The sequence below is a fragment of the Pleurodeles waltl genome, chromosome 10 (genome assembly GCF_031143425.1).
Source record: "Pleurodeles waltl isolate 20211129_DDA chromosome 10, aPleWal1.hap1.20221129, whole genome shotgun sequence".
NCBI classification, from domain to species: domain Eukaryota; kingdom Metazoa; phylum Chordata; class Amphibia; order Caudata; family Salamandridae; genus Pleurodeles; species Pleurodeles waltl.
The window spans coordinates 101,966,040-101,991,221 of NC_090449.1; the positions used below are offsets into that span (position 1 = coordinate 101,966,040).

A 25,182-nucleotide genomic window follows, 5' to 3' on the forward strand; every position below is an offset into this window, starting at 1 on the left:
AGCAAATTCACAGAGCTGCTGTTTGTCTGGGTTTGTTAGAGTTTTCGATGAGAGAAAGAGAGAATGAGAGAGAGAGAGAGAGAGAGAGGAACATGTGAGAACCAGGGCTGCTTTCGCGTCCCAGTCTACCCCTGATGAATGCAGAGATTTCCTCACCTGTACATACCACTCAAGGGATTGCAACATAGGCATTTATTCCAGGCTGTGATAGAAGTATTTAAATACATTTATTAATGAATTTCTTCTAGGAATTGTCTTCAGCCATGGGGAACCATGGAGAGTTATGCGGAGGTTTACTTTATCAACATTACGTGATTTTGGAATGGGAAAGAAAACTATAGAAGACAGAATTCTGGATGAGTTACAGGCCCTTATTAAGCATTTCGAATCCCATAAGGGTAAGTTATGGATGATTTATTTTTAATATATTATGGTTATTGTGAGACTTAATGTAGCCACTCAGTGAAGTACTCTGAACTCTACTTCTTTGAGAGGATGAAAGAGTATATAAATGTACACCTTTAGGGGACATGTATGTAGAAGTATTGTCCTGTGATATAGGGGATCATTACAACCCTGGCGGTCATAGACTGCCAGGGCTGTTCCGACAGAAGCACTGCCAACAGGCTGGCGGTGCTTCCCATGGTATTACGACGCCGTGGTTGCACCGCCGGGACCAGCGGTTTACCGCCACTTCAGTCCCAGCGGTTTTAATTCGCTGCCCAGGGGATTACGAGTCCCCCTACAGCCAGCCTTTTCCTGATGGTTTGAACTGCCAGGAAAAGGATGGCGGTACGGGAAGTCGTGGGGCCCCTGGGGCCCCTGCACTGCCCATGCCAATGGCATGGGCAGTGCAGGGGCCCGCTGACACAGCCCGTGCAGCTTTTCACTGTCTGCTATGCAGACTGTGAAAAGCGTGACGGGTGCAAATGCACCCGTCGCACAGCCGCAACACCGCCGGCTCCATATGGAGCCGGCTCCTGTGTTGCGGCCGTGATCCCCGCTGGGCCATGGCGGGAGTGCGGCCGCATTGACGGCAGCCCGGCGCTCCAACCTTGGCTGGCGGCTGAATGAGGGCCATAGTCTTTGAATGTGTGCCTAATACAGTTTTCAGTATGTAAAGATTGGAATAACAATGTTTTGCTTATAACATATTTCTGCTTTATCTAATTGCTGTACATATCAGGCTGGAAAGCTGAATCTGACCTTCAGATCACAACAAATGTTAACTCACTCTTGCTGGCGTATTGCATAGAGGTGATTTGTGCCTGATTTAGAAAAATATTCCATGAAATAAGGAAAATTATGTTGTTAGTTGTAAAGTTATGTAGATGTGAAATGTACTTGTTTTTTTATCGAATTATTACCTGCAAAAGTAAACACCTTATTTACATATTTGTAAAGTCTTTTAACTGTGATTTATTCCTGTTTATCAAAGGAACGTCAGAAACAGGAACTCCTATTTTGTAAAGGCTTAAGGTTCAAAATGGTACATAAGATTATTAACCCTCCCTCCCCGCCAGCATAATGTTTACACGACGGAAAATAGATATAAAACATCTTGGTAACAGCTAGAATTCCTTCTCAAATGATCTGGGGCAACTGATAGCAAACTTTGGAAGAAATGTTATTTTGTGATTAACAAAAACTTATCTCACAGTGAACACTAACTGTCAAGAAATCATGTCATCTCAACACGCAGACTTACATTGAAAATGGAGAACTGGACGGGCATGCAAATTCTGGGATTTGTAGAGCTCACCTATTTTCCTGTCTTATCTTAACCACAAACACCCTATTTGGTCTATAGCCCAACAAGGGTTTTCTCCTCTGAACCCATGCCTAAGACGTGGAGGACATTTTACTATCATATTTACCCTTGTCTCCCTCACTCTCTGAATGTGGTGCAAGTCCTTGTTTCATTACTTCGCTGGTCTCTGTCTATTGTGTTCATCTGAGATACTATAGGACTCACATCCTCTAAGTGCCATCTTCCTACAGATGATGCATTGTTTGATTTTTCTTTGTGTTCTCCTGAGCATGATTAAGAAGAGCTTCATCTTCAGGCAGGCCCTAATAATCGGCCAAGTTAAGAGTGTGGATGATGCCCACGATTTTGAAGTTAGTGGATTTGCAACCCATTAGTTTAAAAGAAGACACAAGTCATGCTTCTATTTGGGGACATTGTCAAGCAGAAAGTATGCATTCAATTCTTAGTAGTATCCATGGCAGGTAAGCCCTAGAAGAAACCTTTGTATGAACATCATTTATAGAGTGTGAACCTTGATAGAAAGCACTTGAATGCTGAAAAAGAAGGTAGAATACAAGGTTGGTGGTCATAACAAGAGGAGGCTCACTGGACAAGAAGATTTTAAAGGCTCAGTAATTCAAGTAGAGTGGTCGACACTCATTTTCAGCTGCTTTAAACTGTATTCTCAAACTTCCTTTCTTGACAGTAGTACATTCAGTGGTGGGTGATTTTTTCTGCAGCCCAAGTCTTTCATACTGTAACTAAATGAAAACCTCAATAAACCTACATAATGACAACACTTGCACAAAAGCACATCTTTTTATATGTCACATTTTAATGTGGTCGCTATTGGCATGTTATAATAGAAGATAGTTATGTTACAAAATATGTGTTTCAAGTCTTAAAAAACGTTTTAATCTATTCTGTTAGCTCCAATGATTCTACTAGATGACCTATATCTTGTAAAGTCGCAAAAACGCTGGACATGACATGATTGTAAATACCTGCATTATTGATTTCCCTTATTCAAAGAGTGCCTCCATGGACATTTACAAAGTGGCAATTCCAGTGGAAAAGCATTACCCCTACTTGTGAAACTGACTGAGAGACATAAGGATTTCAGGATTAAAAATGCCTAAAGTTGTATTTATTGTTTGAAATGTAGGAAAACCCTTTGATACCAAGATTATAATGAACAGTGCTGTATCCAATGTCATCTGCTCCATAATATTTGGAAAGAGGTTCCAGTATGATGATCCAACATTTCTGACTTTGATACATCTCCTGGGTGAAAATATCAGACTGATAGGTTCTCCCCAAGTGCAGGTAATTCTGTCTCGTTGTATCCAGTTTGTTGTATGTTAATGTGTTAACTATGTTGTTGCTTTGTTAACTCGATCTTTTTATTGATTTTCATGAACAATTGCAGTTATTTTCTAAGGCACAAATTCTCTGGAACAGAAGTGTCTTTGGTAATGAATGTATCATAGATATGTTTTATCTTTTCTCCGATTGCTCCCTTCTGTCCACTATTGTATCATTGTACAGTTATTTGTCATCATATCCTGGGCTCAATCTCGTTTAGTTCAATTTGGTTCCTCAATTTTTTAAAACATACAATGCTCCGCTCTCACCCGTTCATTCCCTTCAGTGCTGCCAGAATTGACCTTCTTCACATAATATTCACTACTCAACAGTACTCCACAGACATCTGTACTCAATGAGCCACTTGCCCAAAAGAAGATTAACCATTTGCACCTACAGGTCTACATACATGTATGGGAGAAAGTGTAGGACTTTCTGAAATTCACAAAATGTTTCAGATTATTCCAGGAAAGTTTTGCCAGTGCTAACATTCCTGGTGTTCATCAAGGAACATTTTGTGAATTCCTGGCTACCTGTGTGCGTTGGCATTTCTGCTGCCATTATTTTATGTAGTATGCAACTGTGGCTGCTGAGATGTGAATGCTTTTGTGTAGTGGCATAACTGATTTTCACCTCAAGGAAAATATTTTTCCCTTGTAGAGATTCCTACTCTTAGAGGCCTACAAACTTGAGATGCTTTCCCTTCCAACTGTGAAGAACCATTTATTCACTAGTATAGCATTATATTACACTGCAAGCCCCACAGTGTTGGTAAAGGCCTTATCCTTGATTTAAAAGCTCGAGCCACAGGTGAGAGCCGATAACAAGGTAAGGAGTCCATAACTACTGGTACAGCCTAGACAGGGGCCCATAATACTATTTAGGCCATTCATCACACTGAGAGTAGAATGTTAAGTCATACAGGGTGAAACAGAAATACAAATATTGGAAGGGTAAAGCAGAATTTCTATACCAGGTGTTAGAAATGGGGTTTTTGGTTGGCAGTCAGGTTGCCCTCTGTCCAAGCAAGAACCCTCACTCTAGTCAGGGTAAGTCACACACAATCCAAAATCAGCCTGTGCTCACCCTCCGGTAGCTTGGCACGAGCAGTCAGGCTTAACTTAGAAGGCAATGTGTAAAGCATTTGTGCAATGAATCATACAATACCATAATATAACACCACAAAAACACACCACACAGTGTTTAGAAAAATATATAATATTTATCTGGGTATTTGCAGGTCAAAACGATCAAAGTTGCAATATGAGTTTGTAAAGATATCACTGAAAAGTGATATAAAGTGTCTTAAGTCTTTAGAATATAAACAAAGTCTCTTTCAAGCACAAGTACCTGGTTTGGAGTGGAAAAATCTCCTCAGAGGGCCACAAAGGAAGAGGTGCGTGGAAAAAGGGTGTGTGCGTCGATTTCTCCCCAGCACACACAGACTTGCGTCATTATTTTCCACGCGGGGAAGTCGTGCATCGTTTTCCGGCGCGCGGACAGTCTCTTTCTGTGGGTCGCGGGGATTACCAGATGTCCCGGGTCTGTGCGTGGATCTTCCTGCTTGTTTTCCGGCTGCGCGTCGTTTTGCGGGGCTGCGCGTCGAAATTACGATCTCACGGCAGGCGTCGCGTCGATTTCTCCTCTAGAGGTCGGGCGGCATTGTCCTTGCGAGGCCGTGCGTCAAAGTTTAGATCTCACGGCAGGCGTTGCGTCGATTTCTCCTCTAGAGGTCGGGCGGCGTTGTCCTTGCGAGGCCGTGCGTCAAAGTTTTGATCTCACGGCAGGCGTCGCGTCGATTTCTCCTTGGAAGTCGGGCGCCGTTGTCCTTGCGAGGCCGTGCGTCAAAGTTTCGATCGTCCCGAAGGCGTCGCGTTGATCAGCGTAGGTGTGCGGCGTTTTTCTTGCCGCGGAACAAGCTGTGCGTCGAAAATTTCGGCGCACGGAGTGTCCAAGTGAAAAAGGGAAGTCTTTTTGGTCCTGAGACTTCAGGGAACAGGAGGCAAGCTCTATCCAAGCCCTTGGAGAGCACTTTTACAGCCAGACAAGAGTTCAGCAAGGCAGCAGGCCAACAGCAAGGCAGCAGTCCTTTGTAGAAAAGCAGACAGGTGAGTCCTTTGAGCAGCCAGGCAGTTCTTCTTGGTAGGATGTAGTTTCTGGTTCAGGTTTCTTCTCCAGCAAGTGTCTGATGAGGTAGGGCAGAGGCCCTGTTTTATACTAAGTTGTGCCTTTGAAGTGGGGGTGACTTCAAAGAGTGTCTAAGAAATGCACCAAGCCCCCTTTCAGTTCAATCCTGTCTGCCAGAGTCCCAGTAGGGGGTGTGGCAGTCCTTTGTGTGAGGGCAGGCCCTCCACCCTCCCATCCCAGGAAGACCCATTCAAAATGCAGATGTATGCAAGTGAGGCTGAGTACCCTGTGTTTGGGGTGTGTCTGAGTGAATGCACAAGGAGCTGTCAACTAAACCTAGCCAGACGTGGATTGAAGGGCACAACAAGGTTTTAGTGCAAAGAAATGCTCACTTTCTAAAAGTGGTATTTCTAGAATAGTAATATTAAATCCGACTTCACCAGTCAGCATGATTTTACATTACCATTCTGGCCATACTAAATATGACCTTCCTGCTCCTTTCAGATCAGCAGCTGCCACTTCAACAATGTATGAGAGCAGCCCCAATGTTAGCCTATGAGGGGAGCAGGCCTCACAGTAGTGTAAAAACGAATTGAGGAGTTTTACACTACCAGGACATATAACCACACAAGTACATGTCCTGCCTTTTACCCACACAGCACCCTGCTCTAGGGGTTACCTAGGGCACACATTAGGGGTGACTTATGTATAGAAAAAGGGGAGTTCTAGGCTTGGCAAGTACCTTTAAATGCCAAGTCGAAGTGGCAGTGAAACTGCACACACAGGCCTTGCAATGGTAGGCCTGAGACAAGGTTAAGGGGCTACTGAGGTGGGTGGCACAACCAGTGCTGCAGGCCCACTAGTAGCATTTAATCTACCTGCCCTAGGCACATGTAGTGCACTCTACCAGGGACTTACAAGTAAATTAAATAGTCAATCATGGATAAACCAATCAGTAGTACAATTTACACAGAGAGCATATGCACTTTAGCACTGGTTAGCAGTGGTAAAGTGCCCAGAGGTCAAAAGCCAACAACAACAGGTCAGAAAAAATAGGAGGAAGGAGGCAAAAAGTTTGGGGATGTCCCTGTCAAAAAGCCAGGTCCAACACCAGGCATTATTGCTTTTTTTCCCAGATCCATTCTTTTAATGGAGTTTCCAAGATTCCAATACTCCAATCAGCCGTACTTCATAACAAATCCATCCATACTTTCTACTTAACAGATCCCCTACTCTTATTGAAATATTGTCTTCTTACCAATCAGACATATATGGACAGTGATAAAACTCAGGTTCACATACACCAGTTGTACCAACTGCAATAGTTACTGATATGGCAAAGGCAATAATATCTGTCACAGCATAGAAGTGGCAACTGTAGGTTGATATTTATCACCCAGTGACTAAGCATTTGGAAGAGGCAGATGAATGCTGGGGTGTAAAGCTATAGGTATACTCAGCAGAAGCAAAAATGTTGTATTAACATTGTCTTTGTCACTGGTGTGAAGACACCTTCAGTTCCTTTTCAGGTCTGAGTTGTGAACTTGTAAGGCTGACATGGGCTTTGAATTTGAGCTGAAATGTGATGTAGAACTCTGGTGATTTCATTGGCTGAATAAGTGAGCATTTGGGAAAGCCAGTTAGGGCACAGAGGAGATTCAGTATAACATATGGACCCCTGAGGAACCTTCAAGGAAACCATGATATGTTACTATAGAGTTTCCACCAGATGGGGATGTTCTAAGCCAATGGGTGCTATCAGTCAATCATGTTCTGAGTTGTGTGTCACTAGAGTATATGTCAAAATATATTCTACAGCAAAATCTTGCTACCAAAATATTGTGGCCAAAATATCATAGACCAAAATATAGAAGGTAAGCGCATATAGGTAAGTATATATTTACTATTCTTAACTCCACATCTGTGTACCTGAAGGATATATATTGTAGAGATACATTTATGTGGAGTTTACAAATGTAACCCTACACTTACCTATATATCTACCTTGTCCATATTTTGGTCCTCGATAATTTGGCGACAAACGTCTGGTAGCACAAAATTCTGTAGTGGGTTTTAAGATGGAATACTGTGTCGTCAGCTGATTAAGGTACTAATAAACAGAGATTTCCTGGTTTGCAAGCAAAACCTCCAGCGATTTTACATTTAGGTTTTTTAATGCTTTTATGTTTTCCACGTAAACAAAATAAAAAATCACTTCCTGCGAAAGCCCCAGTTTAAACTCATTTTTTCCACACTGTGCCTCACTTTTTCCAAATGCTTTAGTCCATATTCTCTTTCTCAGCACCCCCTCCTCCCACCGTTGTTTTCTCACCACCCATAAATCAATCAGGTTCTTCTAGAGCATGGCTTATCACCAGTAAGGGTCTCAAGGCTCTAAGGGGAGGGCAGTTGCAGGTCAGTCGAAGAGCCAGGTCTTGAGGTCCTTTTTGAATTGAGGCAGTGAGGGTAATTGCCTGAGGTGCAGCCGCAGAGCATTCGATGTCTGAGCAGCGAGGTAAGAGAAGGATTTTCTTCCAGCTGAGTCCTTGCGGATCCTTGGGGTTGTGGCGAGGGCCAGTTGGGCGGAGCTGAGATGTTTGGTGGGTGTGTAGAAGGACAGGCAGTGGTTGAGGTATGTGTGTTTGATGTTGTGGAGGGCCCTGTAGGGGTATGTGATGAGCTTGAAGGTGATACTTTTGTTGATCGGTAGCCAGTGAGGGTTTCCTAGGTGAGCGGTGATGTGGCTGCAGTGAGGAATGTCCAGGATGAGTCTGGCTGAGGCTTTCTGGATTTTCTGCAGTTTCTTTTGGAGTTTTTGGTTGGTGCCGGCATAGAGTGCATTGCCGTAGTCTAACTTGCCTGCTGATGAGCACCTGGGTGAATGTTTTCCTGGACTCAATGTGGATCAATTTGAAAACCTTTCTGGATAGGTGGAATGTGTGGAAACAGGAAGATGAGACAGTGTTGATTTGGCAGTGCATTGAGAGCGAGGAGTCTAGAATAATACAGAGATTGCGTGCGTGGGCGGTGGGTGGGAAGTCCTTCCGAGCACTGAGGGCCACCAGGAGTCGACCCAAGTGGAAGGGGTGGAACCTAGGATGAGGACCTTGGTTTTGTGGGAGTTGAGTTTCAGGCAGCTGACCTTCATCCAGATGGTGACTGCCTTCATTCCGTTGTGGAAGTTGCGTTTGGCGGTTGTGGGCTCATCGGTGTGGAAGAGGATTAGCAGGGTGTTGTCGGCGTAGGAGACGATGTTGAGTCTGTGGTCTCTAAAGACGTTTGCAAGTGGGGTCATATAGATGTAGAAAAGGGTAGGGCTCAGAGAGGAGCCCTGAGGAACTCCGTAGCTGATCTTTTTTGGTTTTGAGGACAACGGTGGGAGCCTGACTCTCTGGGTTTAGCCAGTGAGAAAGGAGCGGATCCACTTTAAGGCTTTGTTGCGGATGCTGGCGTCGTGGAGTCTAGCACAGCTGTCGTAGATGTCTAAGATCTTGCGGTTGGAGAAGGTGGCAAGGTTGTCACAGAGGTCTTGGAAGGGTAGGGATGTCTGTGGAGTCCATGCTGTGTTTGGTGAATTCTTTGATCACAGTGAAGAGTTCTTTGCTGTTGTGTGCGTTTGCATTGATGCGTTCCTGAATGGCATTTTTCTTGGTGGTTATGATGAGGTGGTGGTGTGTGGTGATGGCGATTTTGAAGGCTGTGTGGTCCGCTGGGGTCTTGCTGCTCCTCCATCTTCTCTCGAGCTATCTGCAGGTGAGTTTTGACTGCAAACCCTTGACCCACACCATTCACATTCCTTGCCGTTCACTTCTTGCAGGGAGCCTGGGAATTTTTCACAGCCCATCTCCCACATCTCTCCCTCCCCAAAAACTCTTTTAAGTGCTTTAACACCAGGTGTATAGGTAAAGCGCTGCTTTGCAGTGATTCGAGAACAGAATGTTTTTGCTTGTTGCTGAAAGGTGCAGGCTCTCACATTAAAACCAAACCTTACAGATTGCGTAGGAGCATGCGTTGTTTTCTCTGCAGTCCTGTTGATTTATGTGTTTTTGTTTATTGTCAAATTTGTATTGTCAAATGCACTAGTATTTTCAGGAACAACTTTTCGCAAATCAGAACATAGTGTCCCTTTCCCTTTGCATGCAACAAGGGTGTTGTGGCACCTCCAGCAAGTAACCTGGTCCACCCTGCCCCCAGCTGTGTAGTAAATTTCAACCATAATTAGGTGCAGAAGGCTCTTGCACCTGGGTGAAAATTCAACCATAATTAGGTGCAGAAGGCCTCTTGCACCCGGGTGACCAGGTGCTCCCACTGTAATACTAATATCTATTTTCCTGCTTAATACCCATTTAATATTATTTCCTCAAAAAAGAGAACAGTGAGGGGTGAATAATTATTAAATCCTAAAAGGACCATTCCTGGACCCCTCCTAAAGCCACTTCATGCTCTAGTGGAGAGACAACCACTTCATGCTATGGTGGACAGGCAACACTGTAATTTGACTGCTTGTAGAGCCCCAGCCTGCCTGTGTCTGATGTCTTACATCTGTTCAGTGATTGATGGGGCCTTTCGATACAAGTCAATACCCTCTCACCGGCAGAAAGCAAGCAGACTATTAACTGAATTACTGCAAAGGTGTGTTCCAATACAATCTACTTAGCTTGGTTGAAACTTTCTATGGGAGGTAGTTGCTGAAGCAGATAAAGGACACAGTGTGCAGTAGACATGAACTGAAACCATACATATGTTACAGATGGGGATTGAATTTTTTTGAGGAATTTTTAGGGTAATTGTATGCCAACTTATTTTACATGGCGCACAGTTGAGCTGCACCTTAAAGTAAAAAAAAAAAAAAAACGATAACACTGCCAGCAGTGACTGCGTCAACATTTAAAAAAAAACTTTAAGCCAGGTTGCACAACAACTCAATACTATGCAACATATAAAAGAAACATTGACAAAGCCAATAGATTTTACTTAGGCATAACCTATTAGCTTTGCCAATGCCTGTTTAAGTGTGGTGGGGTTTGGGAAGGGACCTGCGGTAATCACCCTCTACTGCTGCTGGAGCCCATTTATAAGTTAGCATTCATTAGCCCTGCATGGAGCCATAGACAATGCTGCTTGACATTGGGAGTGAGGGAGGCGTATATTTTTCCATCTATATATGTTGTAAAGTTAATGAGCTTTGAAGGATGCCCATACCCCACAATTGACTACTTGTTTGTAATTAATGCAAATTCCCACTGTCCACGGTAAAGAGTGAAAATATTGCAGAAAGCATCTTTCTGGAGCAAAAACACTCTTTGGCCTACTCTTGTGTGTCTAATATTTAGTATTCAAAAGAGTCTGACATCTAGAGCACTTGAATTCTTTTATTTATAAGACACATTTACAGCTTTAAGAGTCCCCTTAAACAGAAAAATAAGGGTCTCTACTCTCCAAAGAAAAATATGGTAATAATTTCTGAATGGTGTGCATATTTCTGTTAATAAATTAATATTGATAGTCTCTGACACTCCAATGAAAACCATTGATAAAGCTCACCATTAGATACAACAACTTATTTAAACCAAATTAATATTTTAAATAAAACTCACAATGCCATCAACACAAATATGTGGAAGCACAGTCAGAGCTTGGGTTATCTGTGGAAACACACAGCGTGCAACAGTCTTCGATATTCATGGCATGGGTGCAACACAGTCCCTTACAGCCCCTGCGATGCAGTTGGCCCAAACCCTTCAGGGGGCCCGAACCAATGACTGGGACCCCCTAAGGGCAGAGAATATAAGATACAGGAGACTCTGGCCCCTCATCACATTCTGCGGGGAGGGTCATTTTCTGTCACATTATGGAGCCATGTTTTAGCTGTGCTGTAGAAATGTATTTCTGTAGTCTGAGGCAACACTAAGAAGTAGCCATATGATTAATGACCAGTGATGAAGGTCATTTCTTACATTGGCATAAGTGGTAAAAGCATTAATACTGTAAAACAAATCTCAAATCTACCAGAACAACAGTTGGGTAAATGTCATGGTAATTTAGATGTATTTTCTAGTAGTATTATCCTTTTTCTTTTTGAACAGAGTGCCTTAATCCCCTGGCACAGATGGGTTTATTCCTAGCAAAGTTAGGTGTACCCTCTGTAGTAGGTGGCTTTACTGTGGGTAATGTGTGTGACATGCAGTACTGTTGGAATTATTTTTGGAATAGGAATGCTAATGTTCTGAAGCACGTTAATGGGAATGCTCTGTGGAGCTACACTGTCTCAACAGTGAAAATAAAGCAGTGAGACACATACACCCCCACAATACCATACCAGAATATGGAGTTTAAATAGTGTACTACACAAATACAGTAGCTAGAATATCGACACCAATATCATGAAGGTAAGTGTATCTAGGCGAGTATACATCTACAGTCACACTTCTCTGTACTTGAAAAGGGGAAACATCCTTTACATCATGGTCTTTACCATGTAATGACATTTGTTGTCGTGCTCTTTAGAGTATCATATTTTGGTGTGCAATATTCTAACATACAGGTTCTCATGCAGGCATGAAAAAGACACACATTCTCACACATGCACACATGTGCACACAGATGTACCACATACATACACTCACAATTGCAGACACAGCACATACCAATTACACACCCGAAACTAACACTTACATGCCTGAAAACACACACATGCACAAGTAAAGCACAAGCAAGCAGGCACACAAATATACTGCAGCCTGGCACCACACATCCACAGACACGGGCACACACAATCACACAAACACACTTACATCCCCACCACCTACGCACATGTATAGAATGGCCTTAGTCCCTGTGATCTCCTTGCCCTTATCTCAAAAGTATAATGTTACTAACTACACAATACAAAGAAGCAATGCTTACAACATTAAGCACCGGTCTCTGACACTCCAAAGAAAACCATTGATAAAGCTCACCATTAGATACATTTACTAATTTAAACCATTGAAGAGACATAGCATTAGGATGGATTTCTTCCTGTTTTCACTTGAAGTACTATAAAATTTAACTTGGTGTTTTTCCTGGTTACTAAATCTTAGTTTTTGGCCAGAAAAACACAGCTTTCAAGAGTATTATTCAAAACATCTGATTAGCACGTTTCGTGCAAACACGTTTTCTATTTATATCCTTTGTATTGTATTTATCAATATGTATAACACTGTATAGTACATAAAAAACAATTACAAATAGTATACACTAAATAATGTGTTACTTGTAAAGCACATTAGAAATGTTGTAAGAGAGTAGGAGTTGCACTTAATTATTACTATTGATTTCGATATTCCAAGGATATGTAAGAATATCAGAGAAGTCAACAATATTTTAGGATATGTTGTGGTTACGCATGCTGACCTTGCACAGTAAGGAACTGAAACTACTTAGAAAGTTAACTGCTGCTTAAAGAACAACGTCATCCGTGCAATAAGCTGGTTTTCTTTGTTAGTTAGATAAGACAGCCCAATATTCAGTATTATTCTGTAATATTTTTTTTTCTTGCAGCTGTATAATTTTTGTCCCAACCTCGGATTCTTACTCGGGACTCACAAGACTGTAAAAAAAAACGCGGATCAGCAAATTGCTTTATTTCAGGGATTCTTCAAAGAACACAAGAAGGAATTTGATGCAAATAATATCACTGATTTTATTGATGCATACTTACTGAAGCAGGAGCAGGTATTTACATTCATGTGTGTTCATGGCTACAGCGGCCCTAGGGCAATTTACAGTACTTGGTTTTTCACCCACAAATGCTGAAAGCAAATCTTACAACTTTTAAACGGTCTTCCTCAAGAAAGTATTAACAAAGGTTTAGGTACTTTTATTTATTTGGTCTGTCCTCCGTTACCACATGATGGGCCTGATTTAGAATGTGATGGATGAGCTATTCCCTCACAAACGTGATGGATATCCCGTTTGCTGTAATACATCCTATGGCACTTTTAATACGTTGGACAGAATATCCCTTATATTTGTGATGGAGTATTCTATCTGCCAACCTCCCAATCAGGCCCATTGACTATTTAGACATTGGTGGAGGGCCATAGTAGCCTCCCGGACTCCAATGTCCCTCCACTTGCTTCTTACCCACAAATAATAAAGTGATGAAGCAGGATGGAATGCGCCAATCAGATAGTGGGATATTTTCCAACACCTCTGCCTACAGTCTGTAAAGAACCTGTCATGTCAAAATGTGATAGCGGAGCTCGTTGTTCGATTCTGGCATAGCCACACTCTGCAGAAGGAAGGGAGTGGGCGGGTGGTGGGGCATACCAGCTCTGAGGGAGAGTTAGCCCCATACACCTTGCCACAGTGTTCAAACTATAATGTGACACCGGAGCATTATAACACAATAGAGGCAAGAAGTAACACTTCCTTAGAATGAATAAATAGTCCATTCATCTTCTTCAAGGTTTTATTCTCTGTTTCCTGTTTTCAGCAAGAACATACATTTAACAGCCAGCATGTGTTTAGTCAGATATAGACTTTTTCAAGGCTTTATTAAGTATGAAATACATGATACAATTCAACCTACATCATCTATATATCACAAGCACAGGCCTTTTCCAAAGGCAGCCCAAGTTTAGGTCCAAAACTTTAATGCGACTAAGGGCCTAGTGGGCTACTTTTTGATCAAAGAATCTCTAAAGCGACAAAATAATAAAACAATGCAAGAATAAGAGATATGGAAATTGGAATTAAACAGTAACTCACCAAACATAAACTATTAAACAAAATAGTACAAAGCCCAAATATCAAAGGTACATATATGTTGTATACTATAAGGTGATTAAATTGGGAAATAAGGTATACGAGGATTTCTATTGCAAAATAAATACATTCATCTGATTGCATCTGAAACATATATAATGGCGAAGTGGGCAAATACTTCCAATAACAATCATTATCTCAGAATTGAAGAAAGGTAATGTAGACAAGAATCCACCGGGATCAGCCCACATAAATACAAAAGATTACCAATCTGTGAACACATCTGTAAAACACTTCAAAAGGTTAAAAATGCAAATATTTAACAGCAGCACATAAGAAAGAAAATAGTAAAGAAAATACAAGCCACACTTTATAAAACAATACATCAAGCAATACATCACCTATAACAAGAAAACTGCTACTATTACAGAACAGTTAATCCCCCAAATGTATGTTTAGATCCTTATCCTGATTTAAACCATGAGTTGCCTCCATTTCCAAACGAATTATATATCTGGACATTTTGTCATAGCATTTTAGCTATATATTTATTTTCAAATTGTTTTGAAATCAAACATAATGGAAACTTCTACAATTGATGGAACACATTCTCTGTGTGGAGTTGCATATATATCAAACTTTATCAGTATTTTGCTTTTCTTTGGTTTGGTTGGTAAACCTTTTTATATGATATAGTAACGCATTTGGGTTAATTGCTTTCTTGATTCTTTAAGCAGTGTGTTATTTTTTAGGCATCGAAAAACTCTAGCACCTATTTTCATGAGAAAAATCTAGACCAATGCATGCTGGACCTATTTGGAGCAGGCACAGAAACTACTTCCACAACTCTTCGGTGGGCTCTTCTACTAATGATGAAATATCCAGAGATACAAAGTAAGAACTGAATGTTAAAATTCTGCCTCATGTTTAAGGTCATCACTGGATTCTGAATACACCACTCTTGTTGCTTTTTGGTTTTTAGGTCTTGCCTGAGAAAGCACATCAGCTGTTGCTTGTGAGACATTTTGTTTACTTACAGGGGCCTTAGAGCCCGTCCATTACTTACCATTGGTTGGCGTCATCATCACTCTTGTTTTCTTGCTTCTGTTTAGCCAGTGTGTGTCTGCTTCACTTCACTTCCCCTTTCTGTGTTTGTCTCTCCACTGGAGCATGGCCCAAGACTTGCTTCCTTGCCCTGTGTCCTTGTACTGCTTACCCTTTCCGGGTTACTTTTTTCTTAAAGTTGCAGGCCGTCTCCCGCCCCTTTCCAGCTCTGCATTGTTGCATGCAGCTACCCAATTCTGCTTTGTTGGGATCATATACTGTTCAAAAACAGGATAATACTTCTGCAAAACAAAGAAGGGCTGCTCGGAAAATAGTTACCTGGCATGTGCCACAAAATGTACCTGCAAAAGTGTTTGATCAGCGAAGCGTTTTCGGGAAATGGAGTACAAATAACTTTTATAGCTATGAAATGACCCCTGCTGCCTAGAATGGATTACCTGCATTTAAATGCAGTTTAATCTGGTTGGGGTGGCAGTGAGTATTCACATAGGTCCGCAATCTCAGTTCAGATACAGTCATTGAACTGATGTGAGCGGGAGAATGATTCACAAAAAAAAAACTATAGGTGATCTTTCATAAATAGTGCATGGGCATGTTCCTGAATGTACATCATGCATGGCACAGTTCGGTACATATATGTGGCTGCAGCATTGCTTTCGGCTTGATTAAATGTTTCCTTTCACATTGCAAATGTGCTAGGTTTCTCAGCGCCATGCATGATGAGCTGCTCTAGTCCAAGTTTGTTATTTGACTCTTGGGACTAGTTACATAATGGAATAAACAAGACTAAAAATCCTAGAATTCAAAGAAAATAACCTGGCCCGGACCATAGTCAGGCATGGACCTGGGACAACTGGCATTGATGATGTTGGAATGCACTTTCTGCAAGTAGGAGAGGATTTATATACAAGAACATACACATGAGAATCCACGCCTTCCTGTCTTTACTGATAGCTATGCTATGACTCATTTGTATGTTTTTTAATTGTGTGTGGGTTTGTACTTATGTTTCCATCTTTATGTATGTATCTGTATGTGTGAGCATTTGTGTGGATGTTTGTGTATAAGTATCTGTGCATGGGTGTGTGAATATTATCTATGCATGTGTTTTTTTCTGTGTGATTAGCTTTGGAAGTCTGTGTAAATGTGTGTGTACTTGTTTGTATCAAGGTGTATATCTAAGCATCTGTGTGTAGAAGTATGTGTACACAAGATTGTGTTGGTATGTATGTGTGTGTGTCAGTGCCTTTGAGGCCGTGTGTTTATTTTTGTCAGTTTGTCCCTGTGTTGAAGTTATCGCTTGTACTGCGTTTTGCACTTACGCGCCTTCCCAGAGAAACATGCACGCTCCCCAAATACATGCACACAAATAGAAATGCACACAAATACTCTGAGTAGTACGTTTTTTCACTTACACGGTCTGTTTTAATTGTAATTCATTACCATGAGTATTTTGGGTTGCCTGTATTTCAGGTGTTTTTCTACGGAAGAGCAAATACATAAACAGAAAATGGCACAGATTAAACCAGATATTACCTTTCAACTATGGTCCTTCCAAGCACACATAGAAAACTTTCAACATGATATTGTTCAGCCTTTTACATGTATTTCTCATCGGCCTTCGTTTTCAGCTTAGATCACAATATTTGTTTATGTTTAGGTTTCTTGAAATCTTGTTTCTTCCTGGCCTTTTACAGCGTACATCATTTATTACCACCATATAATTTATGGTGTTTGTGTCCTTTTTTTAGGTTTCGCCTGAGAGCGCGCCTGCGCTGTTGCTTGCAAGACATTTTATTTACTTATTGGGGGCTTACACCCCGCCCATTTCTTACCATTGCTTGGCTGGTCGACTTCATCATCACTCTCACTTCCTTGCATTTCTCTTTGGTCAGCGTGAGCTGGCTTCACACCCTCTTCTTGTATTTGTCCCACCCCTGGCACATGGCCCAAGTATTGCTTCTTTACCCTGTGTCCTTCTACCACTCGTGCTTTTGGAGGTTTTTTTTTTTTAGTGTCAGCCCTCCATAACGGTTTATGTGTTGCAGTCCATCGCCACTCTCCAGCTCCAAGCTAATGCTAGCCCCTTCCCTCGTTGTTGTTTGCAGCTGCTCACCTCATTGTTGTTGCTTGCCACATCCTTCCAGCATCTCCCTGTGTCATTGTTTGCCCCGTCCCTTGCATATTGTTGCTTGCTTCATCCGTTGCACCCCTTCCTGCTCTGTTGCTCTCCCTCTTCCTCTTGCATTGTTGCTTCTCCCATCCCTCCACATTCACTCCTGTGTTGTTGTTTTTGTTGTCATGGGAAGATTTTTTTGTTGTCCTAACCTAGTTGTACAAGAGTTCACAAAATACTTAATGAACACCTTTTTGCCATGTTTACAACTCTTCGTGTATTAAGATTGTCATCTTCTATTTAGGTCCTCAGTGATAACACCCCAAGGCTAATGTTAATGTTTAGTAATGTATGTCCATAGAGACATCTCAGGAGATACAACAATCTTCAAAAAACGTCCCAGAACAGTGCAACTGATGTGTGTGTGATGTATGCATTTCTTAGGCGCATGTACTAACATTGCCTCATTGACCTTTCCAGAAGGCCACCATCCTAATGCTCTTCACCTACTTGAATGACTATGTAACATTTACCAATGCAATAGTATTCGTACTAAGGCTACCACTAGCTCATACCATGTAAGAATATGGCTTCTAATCTCACTGTGCTTGGATTACCTCTGGCTCTACTGTTGTTATTTCTCAGGCTTCTTTGGACTGTCTGCATGGACCACGTTTTCGATGGCTACTGTTTCTCTGCCTAAATGGTGCTAACATTTTATCCGGTCCAACCCTGTACTTCTAACTGTGCACAGAGACTGATTTTTTCCCCCTAAAGAGGCAACCTCGTCTATTCCATCAGTGGCCTCCCTCATACCAGCAGACAGGGGTGAAACTCTATTTACATGTTACACCTCTTGCACTAGAGAAACCTGCAAGCACTGGTGCACTATGTATACACAAAATACATCTTAACCCTCCTACTACTATTGTTCAACATCAAGGTTCTCTTCCTATGTCTTCCTGTGTCTTTGTTGCCTCTTTTCAGGCTCCTGGGGCCAACTGTGACATGAGTCTGAGGATTAAAACCTCTGTCTTTTCTCTGCTCTCTCATAACTGCCTTCTGGTCAGAGAGAGAAACAATAAGAATTTCCATTTTCTTAAAAAAATAAAAAAAATAACACAGGCCTTGGTAAGGAACTTAATATTGTTATTTTTAGACTGTTTGCTATCTATAAGACCAAGCTCAAACATTCCTAGAGGCACAAATGTATAGAATTCAATGGTCAGGCTATGAATAGAGTCACAGGTTTGAAGTAAACAGTAACTAATTTTCTACACAGCCAAAACATATTACCTGCAACCTGTTCTCCCTGAGAGTATCGTTTTTCACCACTGAGATCCTGGCCTGAGTACCAGGGCAACCTTGAGGATCTATGTAACAATCCAACTAATCAATAATGCAGTTAAAGACATTTTAAAAATTATTGTTTCAAATGAAGTAGGAAAACAAAAATATGAATTTTCTGAGCACAATGGAACAAAAATTAAACAAAAGCGATAAGGTTTGCACAAGCACTAAAACAAACTGACCCAATTGGAATTTGTTTAAGAGAAACTGATAGAAAAGGTGCAGTTCTTGAAAATATGACTAAAGGGTTTACTTATGCTTTGGCAGACTGTATTCCTTTCTGCCAGGAACGATGTACTCCGAATATAGTGCACCAATGAAGGGACTTCCACCTCTCTGTAACTTTAGCTGAGTCATCATCATGGTGGGACAACTGAAGGCATTGTTGCTTTGCTGTATGGCACAATGTTCAGTATACCATCAAAAAGGCCTTCATTTGGACTTTGGCAGTAAATTTCACTGACCGCCAAAGCCCAACCCGTCAGACGACCATCAGTACTGGCGGTCAGCAGACCGCCATATTATGAGTGCTGGCTGCTTTCTGCCATTATTGAGGCAGAAAGCAGCCAGCAGTCGTGCTGGCGGTCAGCGCTGCAGAGGCGGTTCCTTTGCTGGCACTGCCACACCAGAGGACTCCACCCGCCATATTGCAAGCCGTAAGACGTCTTGGCAGAGTCCTGCTGGCGTGGTGGTGGCGGCGAGGGAAGACCGCCAGGACCCATCCCCTCCCGGATGTCCCCCTCGACTGAGAAGGTAAGTGGGCGTTCGAAAGGGGTGAGGGGGTCTGTGTGTTTGGGTGTGTGTGCATGTTTGCAGAGGGGGTGCTGAATGTGTGTGTGTCTGTGAGTGAATGTGAATGTGTGTGTGCGTGTATGTGCGCATGTATGGGGGTGTCTGTGTGGATGAATGCGAGTGAGTGGGGTGTCTGTGTGGATGAATGCGAGTGATTGGTAGTGTCTGAGTGCATGTATGCGTGTGCTGCATGTGTGTGTAAGTCAATACATGCGAGTGTGAAGGGGTGGGGGGGTTGAGTGCGTGGACGGGTGGGAGGGGATGTGTGGGGACATGTGTGTGTGCTGGTGACAGGAATGAACATTCCTGTCACCAGGTGCGTGACCGCCAGGGTTTTTGTGGCGCGGTGACTGCCACGGAAACCTTGGCGGTGTGCAACCTCGTAATCCCGCTTGCCGCCGGGTTGGAGGTGCTCCCCGCTGGCCGTGGTGCAGCGACTGCACCTGCCGGCCAAGCGGGTTGTGGAGGCTTGGCATCTGCCAAGCCTCACACTTCTTAATGTGGTGGTCCTTACGGCCGGATTCGCAGCGGAAGGCCCGCCACAGCTAGGCTGACGGTCTCATGACAGCCAGCCTCGTAATGAGACCCAAAGTGTGAGTTTGTTGCTAAAAACAGTAAATTTATATCCCTTCCATGCTAGAAGTTTTCTCCCAGCATGTGGGAGTAATCTATCTTGTTACTTATTCATGACTACTGGCTTTCCCTGATGGACTAAACAGGAAAGGATGGCATGGGAATTCTTCCTTTGATAGGCTGGATGGTCTGAAGAACTTCCACCGATGTCCCACTCTCAGTCGGGCCGTTGGTAAAAGGTTTTCGTTAGTGCAGCCAGGAGAACCTATCCTGTAAGACACATATTAGTACCCCTGAATACAAATAGAGCAGGGAACTGTGAGTTTGGCAGACGGGGTACTCTGATACATTTGTGGCTGACTCCCCTACCCACCAAACTCTAAGTAAGCCCCTATGTCTATAAAGATTAAGCTGTGAGTGCATGAACTTGGACTGGAACTGGGCCTTTGACTGATTAAGAGATCTTCAGGACTCATTGAAACATCCTCATAATCTGCTCATTATCTCCTAATGTCCATAGAGTACTTCCGTAATCAACTGCAGTTCGTCCAGTGGGCACAGTGTTTACCTTGTACCAGGACCTCTCATCTCTTTAGGCTGGCCAGACACTGGGTTGCAGAGCCCTCTCATCAGATTGAGACACCAATGTCTCTGAATGGGTGTTAAGGACCCTTCCTTCAGCAGTTTTGCAGGATGTTCCTTTCCTGTATAGATATACGTATAGATTAAAAGAACAGCCCTGGTATTTCCTCCCTTGAGCAAAGCATGGATTGTTTTTTCTTCTCTCCTTACCACACATAAACCTAGAGTGAGTGGGTCCAGCAAGGATTTGTAAAGAAAGGTACACACATCATTGGTAGGTACCCCTAAAAGAAGCAAAAGTTGACTTCATATATTCTATCTGCATTTTTAACAAACATTTTATGTTACAGAAGTCCTGTGAAACTTGTCCCTTTGAATAAGGTCTATTATGGTCAGTGCACCCACCTTTTGCACTAAAATGTAACTTCACATGTCCTTGCTGAATTACTGACAGGATATTTCCAGTGATTCCGGGTGATGTATGTGAATTAATGGAAAAACGAAAACTGAGAAACCACATTGGTGGAAACCAAATCATAGGAAGCCAAAGTTAGGGAAAGACAGTTGTAAGCAAATACAAACAAAAAAAAGGAAATATTTAAAACAAAGATCATTTTATATATAAAGTAAAAATTATAATAAACTTGGGTGGAGCGTAGGGGTAGTGCGGGTTTTTTTTGGGTTTAGGGATGGCTGATCCTTGGGGCAGATGAAGAGCCTATAGGATACAGGGACAGGTGGAATTCAACAGTAGAAAGGGTTTTTGGGGGTTAAATGATGGGTATAGTTTAGAGATGGTAGCGTTTTTTTTAAGAATCATGAATGGGTGAAGTTTAGGGGTGGTGAGGGTTTTTTCTAAGGTTTATGGATGAGTCAAGTTTAGGAGCAGTGAAGGGCCTTTAGGGTTCAGGAATGGGTAGAGTTTAGGTGTGATGAGGGGTTTTATAGGTGTGAACGCGGAGAAACCCTAGCTATTATCTTCAGACTGAATAGTGGATTTCACGCATCAGGCCGATGAACCGAACCGACATTACATAGAGGGGATGTCAACTGAAATGCATCATATATATTACAACAGCATATAAACTCAATGCAACCTTAAATAACACTTCAATAATTACACAAGTTTATTAAGAAGTTAACAATTTTATTTTCCTATATTAACAACGCTAAGGTCACGAAAATAATTCTCAAACACAAATGATACAAATAAAGAGAAAATAAAGGCTGATTCGAATGCCTTATATATCTGAGTTTAATCACTGTAACTAGACAAATCAACTCAAGGGTTATAACACAAAACCATAACACCAGGATCTAAGCAAGAGAAATTGAATATATCAGTACAATGATAAACGAGGATGCATCAGAAACATATCATGAGCATGTGAGAAAACACTTCCCTCGCTAACCACTTATTAGCATTAACATGTTAGGCGTCATGTAAAAGTTTTAGTAACACAAATTTAGAAAACATCTAGCTCGGGGTAATGTCAAAAATATATGCAGCAGTAATTAATTAGTTGCAGCTGGTACCTGAAAAACAATAGACACATATAACAAATCACAGTTTATACATTACCAATGCACTACAGATAACAGCAAGAACGTCTACTTCATCAGAGAGACACAATCAGCATCACGATTCAGGATAGGGGTGACGGTTTAGACTTTGGACTATACGATACACTAAACCATTAAAGCATCTAGACCAATAACATATGAACTGAACAGAATGATCAGAATACCCAGAAAGACACCTCTCAAGGAGTGAATGACCCAATGACCCTAAAGGACTGAATGACACCCTAACAACGGTGACAGAACGTTAAATTAAACTTGTTCGTGAAAATGATTGGATGAGAAATAAGGTGAGAAAGTTATGACCAATCAGAATATTAACAGATATCTAGAAATTATGCATTAGTTTTACACCAAGTTTTCTATTCACTGTTGCTCTATTGACGAAACCTAAAGTAATACATTTTATATTCTTGACTTCCTTCTCTTCCATCTCATCTGTGGATCCTTTGTTACCACTTCACCAAGAATACGAACACACAGGAAGAAAGATTTACACTGTTTCTTTTACTTCCACCCTTGAGGAAAATACACATGCTAGTAACATTTCTCAAACAATGAGACAGTCAAAACTAGCGATTCAGTTGAAACACTTCATTAGTTGCATCACACAATGACCTTGTATTTACTTTTGTATTTTTCCAGAAGAAGTCACTATAAAAGCATTTATTGGTTAAGAAACACACTCTTCTCATTGAAGACAAAATAATGAAAAATAATTCAATTTTAGCTTAAGTTAGCATAAATTGAGAAAAAGATGGTGGCCATTACAAAAAGTCACCCGTTTTGTTAACATGATTATTAATCAAAATTATTCCATGGATTAGATTGCCAAAAAGTATTACATATTATCTCTAGATGTTTATCACCAAAATGTACACGCTCACAGAGGTCAGGGATAGGTAGAGCTTATGGGTAGAAAGAGTTTAAGGTTCAGGAATGGGTGATGTTTAGAGGTGATGAGGGTTTTTAGGGGGCACCGACTGGTGGAGTTTAAGTGTAGTATGAGTTTTTTTAGGATTAAAGGATGGGTGGAGTTTGGTGGTGGTGAAGGGTTTTTAGGGATGAGGAATTGGTGGAGTTTAGGGGTGTTTAGGTATTTTTAGGGTTCAAGGATGAATGGAGTTTAGGGATGCTTTGTAGCATATATGATGGTTGAATTTCTGATCTAGGTTCAGCCTTGCATGGAAAGCTGCAAAAGCAAGGCACTCTCAGCACTGAAACACCTTTTCAAGTTTAGTGTCAACTGAAATGGAGCAATGTACACATTGGCACTGAATCAACTATATTAATTAAACATAAACATTGCCACTGGTATGTCTGTAATCTGATTTTATCTGTGCTGCTCTCCAATTCCTGAGTAACTCTCCATATCAAACACGCAGGGTCTGCTACGTAAGGTTCCAGAGAACAAACAATGCAAACCACATATATCTGAATCATTTCAAATTCATCTGTGCAACATACTGTTTGACTTTTCAAAGCCTGAGATTTAATAACTAATGGTAATCATTTAGAATTAATACAAACAAGCCTGCAACTTAAAAAAATGCAGATCATACTTTTCAAAAACAGAATATTCAGCAATTACTGAATTGCTTCTAATCAATACAATGTCCTCCTTGATCATTCTAAATATATAATGCTAATGCACTGCCTATGCATTCAGAGATACTTTAGAAGTTATAATAGTGTATTTACTACTGAAATAGGTATATGGTCATGTGCACAGCACAATTACCTCTGAATCATTTATCTCCATTAATTTATTTTTAAATCTAAAAAATTTGCTAAACTATTCGCTATACTGTAATTAAAATTTCTCATGTAATGTGTTGAGCTATTTCACCACGTCCTCACCTTGACCTTGGGTTTTCTGTCAGTCTCTCCCTCAATGGAATCAGCATTTGCTTTACTTGTTTTTGCGTTTTGCATTTTGCATTTTTTTGCCATCAACTTCAGGTGTTGGAGGGAACCTCCTCTATCACCCTTTTGATAATTCTACTTTGTCGCCATTTCCCCTTGTTCGTATCATCTATTTCACCTTCTGTTTCTCCATATCTTATTGTCATTTATGGTCTATTTCCTCCCTTTTTTCCTGTTTATTACTCATGCTATTGGTACCTTAATTTCATCCATTCGTGGTGTATGTGTGATTTTCCCTTAGGTTCACTTTTTATTAATCCTTTTTTAAATAGAAAACAAAATATTATTTTATCTTATCTCAGGCTTTGTAGTCCTTTTTTTCTTCATAGTTTACAGGGCTCATTTCTTTTTCCAAACATCCCCTCTCCCCTTCTACTAAATTGCATTGCATGCTTCCTCTTCGCTTGTGATGTTTGTTTCTTGGCTGTGTTGGGTCACAATTTTTCAATTTGTTTTACCAATTGAGGGCCTGATTTTGAACTTTGTGGATGGGCTACTCCGTCACAATGGTGATGGATATCCAGTCTGCCAAAATCTAAATCCCATAATAGCCAAGGAGATTTAAATTTTGGCGGACAGGATATTTGTCACCGTTGTGACAGAGTAAACTGTCCGCCAAGTTGGAAATCAGGCCCTATATTTCTTTCCTGGTATTTATTTTCACGATTTATTTTTTATATAAAACCTTCCTCTCTCCCACAGAGGCAGGCGTCTTTTACTTAGTCCTTGATCTGTATATGATCAGATGTAGTGTTGAATCTCTATCTGCTGGTATCTTTAGTTGTGTCAGATGATGCAACAGCTGGAGAATGTTGATTGCCTAAAATATTGTACATATTACTTTAAAGTGTAATGCTCAACTATGTTACTTCACATGAAAAGGTAATCTGCAAATAATATCTAATGTGTAAATTATACGCAATTATTTTTTTATAATTTTACATTTAGAGAGATTATTGTATTAGAGTTTCCCATGCTCTGGCAATGATCATTAAGTAAGATTAAACCTTCCCCAGATGGATTATAAACATTTTATCAAAATCAGTTTTAATAGCAAGTCACAACAAATTTAGCATTGCGTTATTTACTTTGAAGATCAATAAATTGGCAAACTCACTTAGGAGAGAGAATAAAACTGCTTTCTATGCCGCTTTATACTGTTCCTCTCCATGAAAGAGAAGCATGGACAATTTTTAGATATTCT

General features: G+C 41.2%; 1 protein-coding gene across 1 annotated transcript in view; it reads left to right on the forward strand.

The window, feature by feature from the left end:
* Positions 1-25,182, forward strand: part of LOC138261160 (cytochrome P450 2K1-like) — an 82,347-nt gene that overhangs the window by 41,238 nt on the left and 15,927 nt on the right. Inside the window, exons 3-6 of the mRNA XM_069209861.1 lie at positions 249-398; positions 2,916-3,076; positions 12,785-12,958; positions 14,746-14,887. Of these exons, the coding sequence (XP_069065962.1) occupies positions 249-398; positions 2,916-3,076; positions 12,785-12,958; positions 14,746-14,887 (627 nt within the window). The remainder of the gene's footprint in view (positions 1-248; positions 399-2,915; positions 3,077-12,784; positions 12,959-14,745; positions 14,888-25,182) is intronic.